We start from the raw sequence: 15406 nt of genomic DNA, 5'->3' as shown, positions 1-15406 counted from the left end.
CATTGAACATCAGTCTAAATCGAAACAGTTTTGTATTAACTCTAAACATTTACAAATAATTCCTGGACTTCAGGTTCTGCATCTATCAACCACAATGCTATAGAGAATTCATAATATACCTGATTCAAAAGAATAGATCCTATGCCTTCTAAAAGAACATTTCTTACAGGGTTAACCATGTATAATCCTGGTATGATAAAAAAAAGACCTATATAATCCCAAATGATAAAAAAAAGATTAAAAATTATTTTAAAAAACCAATGTGTTGATTTTTATGTGTTAAGGAGGCAGATTATAAAAAAATGCAATTTTGTTTCTCTGACACTAGCAACAGACATTTGATAAAACTATATTTGCATTCTCTAAGGCAAAACAGAGGTAGAAGAGAATGCTTACAGTGCTTTAAGATTTAAAGTTGTGACTTTGAATTAATTTGAAGATGTCTTGATGGCAGCCAGGTTTCCCTCAGAAATACCAAGAAAGCAGAAGAATCATGAGAGACTTCCTTTCTGATACAACTCTTAGCCTCAGTAAATCTTTATCAAACAGTGAGATTAAATAAAAATTAATGTACTGCAAATTGATTATTATAGAGATCAGGGCTCACTTGAACTGTGGAAAAAAAATTAAGAGGGCAAAATGTGTTATATTATTGACCTCAAAAATGTGTTACTTTAAGAAAAGAAATGAATATTAATGGACTTCAAACGACCAATACACAAAACTTAATTATCACTGGAATCACCCATGAACTCACCATCACATTTCTCTAATATTTGAACGGTGTCTCCAATCTCCAGTGATAGGCCATGTGGGACTGTCCCTCGAAAACCAGCAATTACTGAAAAATATAATATGTTTCAATTATTCACAGCATTAAAATATAAATTATTATTCCTATTGTTAACAAAAATAGCACATTTCCAGGGGAAGTTACATGTTAGAACCGACAGGCTTACTCAAATTTAATAACCTGTGAAAAGAGTCAAGGAAAGAACCATTAAGCCACTTTTATGAGCATAAAATTTAAAACACAGGACTCAGAAAAAAACCCGTAAACACAGCCCTACTACACATGAATGGAAAGCTTGTACTGGAGAACACTATTAGCTAGCTCATATGAACCCCGAAGGACAGAAAGTGTTTTATTCCAAATGCTTACACTAACACGCATCAGACCTCACAATTTCGCAAGCTGAAAGTGCCAATATGTGCCAATATTTTTGTTGCCATCTATACCACTCACATGCAGTGACAAGAAAACCTTATTTCACATTTGCTTAATGGATGCTATAGACCCAGCACCCCATATAACCCCAAATGTGAGGAAATGGTTAGGGGATGGAGAACACTAAAGCATGTTGTCCACTCCAATACATTAAGTGCACACACAGTTTCCCCTGCAGCTTCACCAAAGCCATTGAAGGGAGGTCATGAGCTCAGGCTGGGACAAGAGCTTCAGAAATGGAGATGGAGATAAAACATGCTTCAGAAATAAAACAGACACCAGAGCAGTGATGTTCCCAAATACTTACAGTGGCCAGATATTAAGTCTTATATTGTTAGTTCTAAAACAATAGATAACTATTCTTTCATGCAGAATCAAAATAGATTACCAAAAAGCCACTCAAAGAGCTCACTCCTACAAATGCTAAAAATCCAACATGCTAGATAGCAATTCAGCTATTCAACCCTGTCAAAATACTGCCCAATTCAGATCATGAGACCAAGAAATAGTGCTTTTGATTCTCTGTATTGTAATCTTCTGTCAGAGCTTAATTTTGAAGTGGAAGAGGAAAACAGCCTATCCACCAGGGCACGATGCACAAAATGACTTTGCAGCTTAACCGCAGTCTTACTGCTGTCAAATACCCAACCATCTAGACAGGAAACCCCAAATCTCATAGGAAAGAAAAAAAAAAAACAAACACTAACTGAGAGGCATGATAAGAAAACTTCACACATAAATGCCAAAAAGATATGTATATATGCAAGGACATATATACTAGACTCTTGCCTGCTGTTGAAGGTCTAACCTGCCACAAGCAGACACTACAGTCAAACACAACATAACCTGTCATCCACAATCTGTGCTTGCCACATTGTTCATCAAAGGCAGCAGGAGAGATCAGCTGTCAGCAACCACAGAAACTGAAAAGTCACTTGTTCTTTGGAACAAAGTTCCAGATTCTAAGAGTAAACCAACAGGATATGGTTTATGCTATAGGATGGCATGTTCGAAAGTGTACAAAAGTACATTTTTGCCAAATCCTTCTTCAGAATTTGAAGACTTCAAAATTCATTGTATTCAATCATCACTTCAATCATAAGAAAATCATCACTGTGTTTAACCCACAGTCTTTATCCCTTTGAAAAAATGTGAGATTGTATTCCTGGGCAGTCCCTAAGTGCTTGATACAACGTAAGACCAGTATTTACAGTATTGAACCTCCTCAAGTATGTGTATTGAATCCATCTCTATTCATCTTGTTGCTACTGCCACTCTTCAAGTTTTTTACTCCGAACTGAATACTGTGAGATATGCAGCATGAAATAAAAAGCTACTTTGGTTCCAACACCATGATCAAGTACACTATTTTTAAAGCAGCTTAGTAGTAAGACAGCATTTTTACAGTGAAAAAGTTTGCCTAAGAGTTGGAAAAAAATCAAGAAATTTTCAATTTATTCTTATACAAAGATGGGAAAATTAGATCAGTTTATTAACTATGAAGAAATGAAAATAAACAGAAAATTCCCTGAATTTCAATGCAATGTACATCTAAATTCTGCTGTGGCACTGCAATGACAGGAGTCACTCTGGTCACCTTTCCAGTTTCAAAGAAGCAAAACTGAAATATGAAGCCTGCCAAAATAGCATGTACAGCAAATGAAATTAAGGAATTAACTGAAGAAGCATGCAAAATCAAACCAAACCCTTGTCTGTTATTACAGTTGTGAGATGTCTTATTTTTAAACTCCATGAAGTAAAAAAAAATTACAGTAATTTTCTCCTTCAGAGCCAATATATCCTGTCACATTGTTATGATTTGACTATGCTGTGACATTCAGTTTTTATTACTTAGTTACTAGAGTTGTTAAAGATCTTTTTCTCTTCTTCTTTGTTGTTTTTTTTTTTTTTTTTAAGAAGTTTAAGAAAACTTTTAGGACAAAAAGAGATTGAAATCTGACACAGTGCAGAAAATAGCTAGAAATCATTTTAGAGACGTACAAAAGAACAAAATTATACCTTGAAATATCTTCTAGACGGATGGCCTGCAGAGTACCAAAAAAAGAAAGAAAGAAATGAGGGCATCATCTCTAAGCACATTCCTCTGATACACTTGAAAAACTCTGCCTGGATTCTTGTGAAGGCCTTCCCGTACTCTTGTGGAGTAAGGTCAGGCTCAAAACAGGTAGCCTGTGGTGTTTAGCAGTGTCAATCAAAGTAAAATAAAGAGCATTGCAGAGCAGCAGAGGATTTAATGAATAGCACAGGAACCCACAGATAAACTTATCTCCCAAATGTTTACTCAGCTAACTTTGTAATAATCAAGTCATGCTACAGAACTGGCACCGAGACAGAAGGTGTCCATCATAACAACTGTTATAACAACTGGTGACAACAGATGAGGGCCGAAGTATTCAACAACCTTTTTTCCCCTCAGTCTTGAATGGCAACCTCTCTTCCCACACTTCTGGAGTGGATGAACAGCAGGATAGGGACTGGGGGAGCAAAGTCCTTCACTGTAAATATCAGGTTCATGACCACCTGAGAAACCTGAATGTACGTAAGTCCATGGGGACCTGATGAGATACATCCCAGAATCCTGAGGGAATTGGATGATGTAGTAATGGACTATTTATAAGAGCATGTAGTGATAGGACAAGGGGGAATGGCTTCAAACTGAAGGAGAGTAGGTTTAGTTTATACAGTAGAAAAAAAAAATCATTTACTGTGAGGGTGGTGAGGCACTGGAACAGGTTGCCCAGCAAAGCTGTGGATGTGGATTCTTGTGAACACTTAAGGTTAGATGGAGTTCTGAGCAACTTGGTCTAGTGGAAAGTGTCCCTGCCCACAGCAGAGGGGTTGAAGCAAGATGATTTTAAGGTCCCTTCCAAACCTTCTATGGTTCTATAGATTCTAGAGACCCCTATAGAATCTATAGGTTCATCTATTCCATGATTCATGTCTTTTTAGTTTATCTGTGGTATATATACATAAGTAGACTACAGGGAGGATAAAAATTAAGGCTTGAAAGGAGGTTGCTGTTCCACCAGAGAAGATCCCAGGGTTTAGCGGTTCAGCTAGGATATGGGGTTCTTAAGCAAGCCATTATATAAATTTCATGTACTGAACATCTCACGCTTTTCTCCAATGACCACATTGTTCTGAAAAAGCAGATGCTCCTTAATTCTTTTTTCTAGTAGTAGCAAGTATATAATTAATCACTCTGCAGTGACCATGGCTTAAGGTGTTCTCAACCTACGAGCAGTACACATTTATCATACTCACAGAACTGGACTTTTTTATATACGGCATTCACTGACCCACATGCATCATATTATGCACCACTTTAATTCTAACAACAACAGCTGTTGTGACTATCACTTTCTCTCTTCCATTGCAACTGTGTACCAGAGACCTTAGAAAAGGAGGATGGACAGGAGAAGAGAAATCTACTCTGAATACAGATCATTTACCAATGCCTGCAGTCTTTGCAGATGGACTGTCACATGCATGTCCCCAGGAAGCTATGTATCAAAAACACATCTAGATATAGTTTTTTGTCATTGTAGTAGCTGAAGGTCATATAAATGTTCCTTTCAAGCACAGGAATAGTGATTGATGTCCTCTTTAATCATCTCACAGCCACAGGAGAAATATGGAACTCCACAATAAAAGTTTGTGGCAGGGTATGTCCTCAGAAATATTTTAGAAACTGAGTTCAAATACTGCAGCCCTCTTGCTTTATTAAATATTTTCTAGCTACCAAAGGGTGCTCAGAGAATAAGAAAGGAAGACAACAACACAGGATACAAAAAGCTAATCTATACAGAAGGGGAAATCATATGGTGAGAACTACAGTGACATGCAATATTAAAGCAACTTCAGTTTTGGTTTGCTTTGCTTTGCTCCTAAGTTCAGCTTCTCAAAACAAAATTCATCTTTGTGCTTTCATTCCAATCTCTGGTTGGATGTGCTCACTGTTGGACAGTTTTACATATGAAAGTGCCTGGTGTGTAAAAAGATCCATCCAAGCCCAAGGTCTTAATTAAAGCCTAAACTAAGTGGGGGGTTTTGGTGCAGCTTCTGCTCATCTAGAGCGCAGATACCATTGCTGTTCTAAAAATTAAAACAGGATATTTTTCTGCTTGCAACTAGTGCATACAAAGCCTTACATGTGAGTTAGCATTATAAAGAGGATTTGAGACACCCAGAGCAACCTGGTTTCATGGCTGGCTTGACTTCTTGTTTACAAGATGAAAATGTCTCCCCACAAAGGGTACAACACAACATGGTGCTCAAGATGCCCTTGTCACAATTTAGAAGTAAGGTCAACACCACAAAAGGACACACACATTACATTCAGTTCTGGGTTGTGTGGCAGGACATATACCCCCATACATAAAGGGAGGAAAAGAAGTCATATCTACAGCAACTACTCGATGCTCAAAAATGAGCATTTGTATTACAATAGCATACTTGGGTTTCACATAATAAAAAACTGTCCTTCAACTGAAGAGAGAAGAGTGGGGAAAAGATGTGAGGCAGAAGAACATAAATTACTTTAATAATTAATTATTGCTTGGCCATATTCTGCTTGCAAAATGCTTGAGTAAAAAATAGACTCTAGTCCAATGCCATAAGTTATGATACCCCAATTAAGAGAGGTGGCATATAAAGCACACAGAAACATGGTAAGTACACACTAGATGATCAGATTTGAAGGGTGGGAACACTGTGTCAGAGGGACTGGCTTTGACAGGGAACAAGATGCTCTGATAGGAAAGGAATTGATTAGCTGGCAACAGGGGTGGTTGGCCCACTTCAAAGTTTGGCTTAGGGTTATATTCTTAAAATTTTTATGCCTGAAATAACTGGAGATCTGCATATAAGAACTAATGAAGCAGACATTGTTGTTCTTTTCTTCCTAACAGAAGGCCAGAAGCTATTATTGATTCCAGATATTATCTGCTGTAATTGAAATCAGGTCCTCTAGGTAGCAAAAGCAATTTTACAAGTTTTTGTTCTGGACTTAAAACTGCCATTCTTTCAAGAGATTGAGACTTTCAGGGACAACTATTTCAAGGGGTTTTGCTCTATTCAACAATTGAAAAAAATAATTTAAAAAAAACTAACAAATGAAATTGGGAATGAAGTTGTTATATTGGTTAAAACAGTAATGTTGTATTTTGACTTCATGATGGAAAACTGAACTTGCTTTTATGAAGTTTTTTAGTTGGTGAGTAATGACATGTATGTATTACCTTTGAGGAAGGCTCTGATTCATGGTCTTTTTGCAGAAATATAAAAACTATCCTTTGATATGGCCTTATGCATAGTAAATACAACAGACATCTGGCACTGTGAGCAGCGGCAGAAAGTGCAACATCATCTTCACAGCAGCCATTATTAAGAAAGAATAAAAATCTGTCAACAACTCTCCCAAGCATACTGTTTGTAAATTCATCTCTGAAGCTACTGACCACTGGCAAGCAATGCAAGCATCCAGTGGTACAACTCTCAGCATTTTGTGGCACAGGGATCTCCTGAGCCAGAAACGGTATTTCTGTGTTTAACAACCATGGATATATTTTTCTTTTATGAATTTGCCTAATTAGGATTTATATGCATCACAATGTCAGTGTCCACAGTAAGCTTTCTAGTTTAAATACGCTCATGCAAGAAAAAGGTCTTCCTTTCATTTCACAGTGCAATTTCATGTCCTCTTGTTCTTGCGGGAAAGTTTGAATAAGAAATTTCTTGTCACCCTCTCTACCATACTTTTTCCAGGATGAAGCCTTTTCTCCTCAAAAGAAGCTGAAGAAGCTTTTTAGGTTTCTAAATATGCAGGATTACTAGCAGCAGAAACACATGGAAGCATGCAGCTTTGATATTGCAAAATGGCCAGAGCTTACTGTAAAAGGCCATCATGTGCACTGAGCTTTGCCTACATATGAATTGATCTGGATGGAGTGCAATGATAGCACAGCTACACGCTCGTGCTTCTAATACACAAGTTAATTCAGGCATCTGTTTATAATGCATTGTGCTGCCTACAGACACCCCAGGAGGCTTGCTGCAAACCAGCAACAAGCTAATGAAGACAGCGACAGAAAAGAGAGAGGGAGCAGGGCGGGGAATCGATCTAATCTCCTTTCAATAAACACAATATATACAAATGTTAGTTTCAATAACAGACGTGATCCTTAAATCTCTTGCAGATTACCGAGGATAAACACTTTCAAATTTGTACTGAAATAAAAGAATGTGAGTTCTCTTGCCTGTGTATGTAGACCACAATTAAAAGGATCAAATGCATAGTTCGGATAACGACAGCTCAGTGTGGCTTTTGAATATCTCAAGTGCTGCTCACATGCAGCAGTCAGTTTTCTTAAGAGATGAGAGCTTGCATGGAATTTTCCTAACAAGGACATTTATTGAACAGCTATTCATGAAAATATATCAAGGCACATCAAAAATCATCAAAAAAGTTTGCATCAATGTCCAAGCATTGAAAATACTGTATAAGGTAGAAGAGATATAGAAAACTAGTCTTCAGTTCCTGTGAAACAAAAGTCTGGAATTCCTACTGCTAATAGTACTGACTACCTGTAAAGACAAGGCAAATGGCAAGTCTGAAATACAGAAAGGACATGGAGCTGCAGTAGATCGTATTCCCTCCTGTGACATTTGAATTCAGCAAGGTAATCACTTTCAAATCCCTGATTACAATGCTGCCAAAAACCATAGGACAATTCTAACACAGATAATCAGTTTAGAGTGAATGTCTGAATGCATGTCAAGCTCTCTTCATCCTGCATCTCAGCTACAGGCAGGCATGTTATAATCTCTTCGATGACAGCTAGATCGGTTCTCCCAATATGTGCAAATGATTTAACTCTTTGCTTTGGGTACCTTAGGTATTAGGACTATTAAAACAGAGCACTAAAAGTAACAAGTGATGATGGTACCTATTTGATGTTGAGAATCACTGCCCATCTAGAACACCAAAACTGGAATGGTTCAGCATGTACCACCAGTGTCCCTGTCCTTGCAGGTATGACATTTCATTGTTTTCTTTCTTGTATCAAATATCTAATTAAGCCCTTTATAGTTCTTGAAATCCTGCTTGCTATCTTTTTATGTCCACATGTTGTCCCTACTAAGAGCAATTTCTTGATATGCATTAGTTCTGGAACAAGAAATTTAGAAGTAAAAAGAAAATAAAACAAAAAAGTCTTTAAAAGTCCAGAAAATCTAGTACACCTTAAGAGTTTATGAATAAATGACACAGCTCTTCCCCTGAATTTGCTCAGGAATGTCCTCTACAGAGAAGGAATGTCAATGTAAAACCCATCAGAGGCATCATGGAAGAAGGCAAGGTGGACTCAGTACTAACAGGTGTAGATTTCATGTATTTAATCAAATTATGATAAAGAAACTAGTCTGCAGCCACTTCAACCAGTTGGTCTCGCTTTAATTCTTTACTGTAGAGCTAGAGATGCAGTATCAATGCATTAAGACTGCCATGTTAAACAGGAAGGGTGGATTAAGTGTGCATTTTCTTTTATTCCTTGGAAACAGCATCAACTTAAAAATCCAGCTAGTAGAAAGGAGTAAGTGCAAAAAGTAGATTATGTTCACATAACATTATCTGTAAGAACAACCTCTTTTAGTTAAAAAAAACTATGACTTTTATTAAGATTAAGTATTTTCAAAGTTTTAATAATTTTCAAAATTTGTTAAGCAATTGCCTTAATTTTTAATAGCATGATCAAGGAAAAGAGTTCAAACTATTTACTTGGAAAAGAATTCATGTTTCATCCATAGCCTCTGGGGAAACAAAGTTTCTGAGTAAAATAAACCAGCAAGGGGTTTTCTAACTTACTTTAAGTGGCAGGTATCATAAAGATGGGAGGACAAGAGGACAGCCACGATCTGTATCAGGGGAGTTTCAGGTTGGACATCACGAGGAATATCTTCATGGAAAGGGTTGTTAAACATTGAAACAGACTGCCCAAGTGGAGTCACCATCCCTAGAGGTATTCAAGAGACTACTGGACACGGCACTTAGTGCTCTGATCTAGTTGACATGGTGGTGATTGATCAAAGATTGATCAATCTTAGAGGTCTTTTCCAGCCTAAATGATTCCATTATTCTGTGATGTATCCACAGCACAAGTGCATCATCTGAGGTCTGCCAAAGCCAACAAAGCCACAAATGCCAGATCTCATAGCAACTCATCAGTGTGTTTTGTACTTCATTAAAGCTCACCAAAACCTCAAAAAACTTAAAGAGACACAAAGTTCTACACTATTTCAAATACGAATCTATGGTGTAATTTTGTATCTGCCAGAAGGTTTGCTGGCTACATGTCATATCCCTACAAAGCCCCAGAAACTGAAGCAGAAAATTAAGACCCTCACATGATTATAAACACAGGAGTTATCTTCCAGAAAACAGTTAAATTTTTCTAGAATAATAGGATAACAATTATTTCAAAGAAGGCCTTGACTACAAGAGTACATGTTTACAATTGAATGCTGAGTAATAATGTCAGAACAGTGGGTATGGTCCAAAGTCTAATAACCACACATTTCCCTATTCTCCTCTTTCCTCCCCAAAAGCATTGTAATACAACATGCTTCTCTGAACTCAGGGGGCATAATTTCACAGCCCTTAACAAACTTTAAGTAGCACCATGGAAACTCAAGCTCAGAAGAGCTGTAGTCTTATGGACTGAGAAAAAAAGACAACCACTGTGCAAGCTGCAAGAATTACTCTTCACCAACTATGAGAGGCACCCAAGAGAAACACGGGTAGACAGCAGTGCAGTAGCTCAAAAACTCCATGTGCTTGGTATCAAAGACTTTGGTAAATGAGACTGGCTTCCCCTTAATATTGCAGTTTGCTCCCATTCAAGTAATAAATAGCATTCAAGGAAACCAAGAAAAGAGCTTAAATTTTCTTCACCAATACAAGAGACAGGACATGCTTCTTCCACAACAGTCAGGTCCGTCAATTGACCATAGAGATAAAACACTTTCCATGTATTGTACACTATCTTGTATTTCCTTTGGAAGAGCAGGGTTTAATTCTGTATTTGACCTGCCATCAGTGGAAGACAATAAAAAAAATTAAAAATCACACTACAAAACTCAAACGCACACACAAAACCAAACACAAAACATAACCAAAAATCAACACATCCTGCAACTTCCAATGCCATTGCTTTTCAGCTTGTCTCGTATCATATTTCAGATGAGTTTTAGTCTCCTGCTAAGCTGCAATTCTCTGATATTCAACCATATAATTATAAATGTATTTTAAGTACTTTCTTTTTACTAATAAGACTCTGGTTCACTTCAGCTTTAGCCTTCATGCAATGTTCTCTATAGCATTTTACAACTAAACAAATTACTCTGCTTTTGTAAGCTATGAGCCTTAACCACGTTGCCACTTCCAAAGAACATTTATTAAATAAGATTTTTTTGCTGCACTTCAAAACTTACTGCAATATGGTATTTTGCAGAAAAGAAACAAAAACCTTATCAACTTATGCAATAAGCAATAAGCAAATTGTGCAATTTAGCTAACACAAAAAACAAACTGTAATTGTGAGCTTCTGTAGCCTGTCCCATAGGACAGCCAATTCTCTGCGTATAAAAATGTCGGAAAATCTCTTTAAAGAAAGGACAATTTGGCAAGGTGTGGAATTAAGCGCAACTAAGGAAGACGACTACAAATCACTTAGAAGTACCCTGGCACATGTTTTTTTATCTTAAATGAGGCAGAACTTTCTTGATCTTGTGTAATTGAGAGGTATTTCAAATACACTGGAATACAGCTATCAGAACTAGTAAAGCAAAACTACTTCCTCCTGTGAAAATCCTCAGAGACAGCTGAATGGAAGTTTAAACATCCCACTCTGGCTTTAAGCTGGTTTATTAGGTTTAATGGTTGGAAATAACCACCGCTCTTTTCAGCCTGATTTCAACAGCTGAGCCAGCAGAATTCAGTGTATTTAGCCCTGCAGGCTTTCATCACTAATCCATAATCTCTGTAAAGTTAAAAAACTTCAGGGATATTTAAAGAAATCCTACAATTATTTTAAAATGTGTGACCAAATAGAAATGTAACAAGTGCATATGCTTTTTTTCCTACTCATAGCTCTGAAAAAAACCCCTACAAACCTGGATGTATAATTTTAACAGTGCTGCTGTAGCACAGTGCACTTTCAAAAATCCAAGTGTGGGGTCTTCTTGAAAAGTCAGAACCTTCACTTCTGCTCATGCTTGCTTAAGAACAGTGCCTGTTATTCCAAAATTAAGGGTGAAAAGAGTTTAGGTTCAGTTGGCAACTGTTTATAAAAGCACAAAAGAACATGAGAAAAATATATCTGAGATAAAATATCATATATCAGATAAATATTATCTGATATATGCAACCAATTAAGATAATGAAGATTGCTGACGAGGGGGCGATTCTGTTTGATGTGATGGGGGTAAGGAAGTGCATGAGCAAACAGTCCTCTTTGAAGGCTTATATTACAATTCATTGATGTATATGAATTTTTATCCTTTTTTTGGTAAGAGTATTTCAAGAGACAAGATAGTTCTTTTGGTTTTCAATACCTTGGAAGAGTCACTAAAAATAACTGCCATTGTAACAGTTCTATCCTTACTCCTCCCTCTAGATTTGGCACAGAAGCCTAGGAATACATTCAGGTACCACAGGTGCCGAAAAACCTGAAAAATAATGATGTCGTTCTAAGAAATTAGAACTGTGAGAGACACACTAGCATCTGGCACCATAAAATACTTCCTGAGTGAAACTAATCACTGTTTTGACAAGCAACTGGGCAGTGCCAGGCGAACCAGACACAGGGACTTCTTGTCTTTTAGTATTAAGGCATTTTTAACCCTTCTCCAGCTGAAAGAACATACAGGACTCTTTCCTGAAACTTCAAAACTCTTTTTTGTACCTAAGAAAAATTGGCAGAGACAGGTAAAAAGACTTTTCTGTCAATCCAGTGTCTGCCAGCAGGTTAGGAACAATGCTGAAATAAGATAACAGAAATTAAGGAGATTAGCAATCTATCCACTTAGCCACTGTCCACACCATTCAGCCACATGCCACGTGCTTGTTTTGCACTGAATCAAGATGCAAAACTCACAGAATTAAAGGAAAAGATGCTGCCAAACTTCACTTGAATGTGGCATGGACAAGGCAGGGAAAGAAGGGACATGAAAGTCAAGGCAAGACCTTCATCAAAGAAGTGCAGAGCTTCCTCCCTAGGAGGGACCGTTCCCAGGGAGGGACGGCAAACAAACTGCAACTCCAGGTCTATGCTTGGCCACAGTGCCACAGAGAGCCATCACATCACACACAGCTGATAGACTTATTACACTAATTTAAAATCATAGTTTTCTTAAATACTGGGGGGGTTTTCCCTACAATTGACAGCCTCCGAATAGAATAACAAAGACCTCGTGGGATTTATCCAGGAGCTTAAGGAAAGGACAAAGCTGTATTTTTCTCCCATATGTGAAAAGACCTTCTGAAACAAGAATATGAAACACACATAGACATCAGTTTCTTGATTCAGCTTGATAGTTTTTCAGTTTCTGTATTCCACCAAGCAGTTTCTGATCTCAACTTCAGTGTCAGTAGCAAAACACAGGCGTTGAAAGTAAATTAGACAACCAGTATAGTGCAACGTTGTTTTTTAAAAGTAAGTGAAACAAGCCCTTAGGACTGATAAGATGAACATTATGTGGCATGTCTACTATACATAGATTTCTTCTTTTTAAAGAAAAGACTTGCAAAGAGACTAAAAAAAAAAAATCAGCCACTGAGATCCAAACCAAATGGTGAAATTGAAGATGGTTAAGCACAAACATACTTTAAAAACAGTAACTTCCCTTAGTCATAGCTGACTTTAGAACAACTGTATGATTTAGTATTTCTGCATTATTCTCTTCCCCTCTCTCAAAAAATCTTTTGCCCAAGAACTCTGAATTAAAGCAGTCAAGATATATATAGATATATACTCAAATATATGTGGACTTGTGCATCTGAATGTGCACAAGTCCATGGGACCCAAGGACATTCATCTGTGGGTCCTGATCTTTAAGGTCCATTCCAACCCTTAACATTCTGTGATTCTATGAAATATTGAATCCCTGGAGCACTATATATGAACAAACACTGTTTTGGATTCAATTCAGCCGTTGGTTTGATCCACATCATAATCCCTCCCACTCACGAATTAAAACAATTACAGATGTGTAAATAATCAAAAACACACCTAGCCTGTAACGAGTTTATTCTTCCTAACAGCAAATTGAAGGGACCAAATCAAAGAAAAATGTCATTTTTCCTTGCAGAAAGAAAGAAGGAGTAAAAAACGAGTACGAAAGTATTTGCAGTACAATACACAGTTAAACTTGAGGAGGGAAAGGAAAGTAAGAGGCACATCAAGACTTTCGACTTGCTTCTCACTTCCTTAAACAATTTCAACTCACTTATTAAAAATATGCTATTTATTAGCTCTAAAATTAACATCCAAATTAAAAGGAATCCCTTTTCCACTTCACTAGGGTTGCTTGAAAGGTCAGCCAACAATCACTGCTGGGCTCGGACTGAAATTCATTATTTCCAGCCAGCAGCAATGTTAATAGCTATGATAATTACGGTCATTGGTGGTTTGGTTACTTGTTGGGCCAGAAAGAGATACCATTTTGTGACCAACATAATCCTACCTAATCCTTGAAGGTTTGCATATAAACCACAGAAGTGTCAGAGAAAGGAAATTATATATGAGCAAAATCAGTGAACTGTTATGACTTTTCATACTTGTTTTCTAAAATACATGGAAATGACATGATTTAACACCTTCAGTCTCCAAAAAGAATAGGAGATGTCAAGTGAGCCAAAACAGAATACTCTTTCTCAAGTACATCTTGTGGAACTTGCAGCCTTTGCATTTCAGCTAGATTAGACATGAGAAGAGACACACTATGAATTTTATTTGGAAATACCCCTAGCAACACTTCACCTTTTCTGAAAGTTTATTTTCATCTGCTCTATCATTTCTATTTTAGTGTTTGAATCCCTTACCCTCCATTTCTCAATTTCAGGACTGAAAAAAAACCACAAACACTGGCAGATAGAGTAATAAAATAGTGATAGACAAATTAGAATTAAAAATCAAACTGAAGAGATCTTTAATTTGTACCTTTGTAAAAGTAGCACAGTAGTATCCAGGACACAGAATGGACCTGACATTCAGTGTGAAGACTGGTCACCATTACAAATACTAAACTGATCAATGGAATTACTGTAATGTAGGGCAACTACATGCCAAAGACTAAAATACCATCTTAATCATTCAACCTTGCAACTTGCTTTGCCCAGGTAGGTTTTTTGAATGTACTCCATCAGGACCATGGATTTACGTTAAATATTCAGGGCTGACCTGGTTTCATCAAAGTTAGCCCTATTTAAAACTTGTCTGGCTAGGACTAGGAAGTGGAATTAGGTGACAGGACAAGGGTGTTCTGAGATTTCTAGTTTGGGGTAGGTTTTTTTCCTTTATTAAGTCTTAAAATCTATTTAACTTGTTCCAAAATTATTGAAAAAAAAAGGCCTCTGGTTTTAGCAATACAAAAGCTAACCCAAAGTATAGCAGAGCAAAAACTGAAACAGTTCAGATAGACATATTTTATCTTATTCCTCATGAATTTAGGGTAGGAATAAACAAGGAAGAAGCTCTCCAGTTTTGTCTCCTCCCTTATTAAAACCCTGCTTTCCCTCTTTGGAAGCATATCTTTTGCAATTTAGCACTTCATACTTAATTCCTTTTTTTTCTAAACCACAGAATTACTAATGAAAAGGAACTGATAATTTATGCTTTTCAAAACCATGAATTATTCATAAACTACAACACAGGACCCATGTAGAATCACACACTCTGATTCCTACTGAAGTAGTTTGAAATAGCAGCACTCGTGGCAAAATAGCCACTATCAGAATCTTAGAATCCCTTAGGTTGAAAGGGACCCTTAGGATCAAGTCCAACCATAAAATATACTACACTGCACCCATATACTCTACTATTCCCACTTCTCAGCAGACTAATTAACTCCTGCCCACTTATCACACAAGGGTGTCTAATC

The 15406-nt window shown here is 37.1% G+C and overlaps 1 protein-coding gene across 5 annotated transcripts in view; it reads right to left on the bottom strand.

The window, feature by feature from the left end:
• Nucleotides 1-15406, bottom strand: part of DOCK4 (dedicator of cytokinesis 4) — a 231714-nt gene that overhangs the window by 149208 nt on the left and 67100 nt on the right. For 4 of the 5 annotated variants that reach the window (XM_039571264.1, XM_039571266.1, XM_039571265.1 and 1 more), the window contains exon 2: nucleotides 758-841. In XM_039571264.1, the coding sequence (XP_039427198.1) occupies nucleotides 758-841 (84 nt within the window). Of the gene's footprint in view, nucleotides 1-757; nucleotides 842-15406 lie in introns of those variants that run through there. The other variant, XM_010413547.4, reaches the window with a different exon arrangement.

Source organism: Corvus cornix, chromosome 1A, assembly GCF_000738735.6.
Source record: "Corvus cornix cornix isolate S_Up_H32 chromosome 1A, ASM73873v5, whole genome shotgun sequence".
Classification (NCBI taxonomy): Eukaryota; Metazoa; Chordata; class Aves; order Passeriformes; family Corvidae; genus Corvus; species Corvus cornix.
This window is presented reverse-complemented; position numbering and strand designations above follow the sequence as displayed.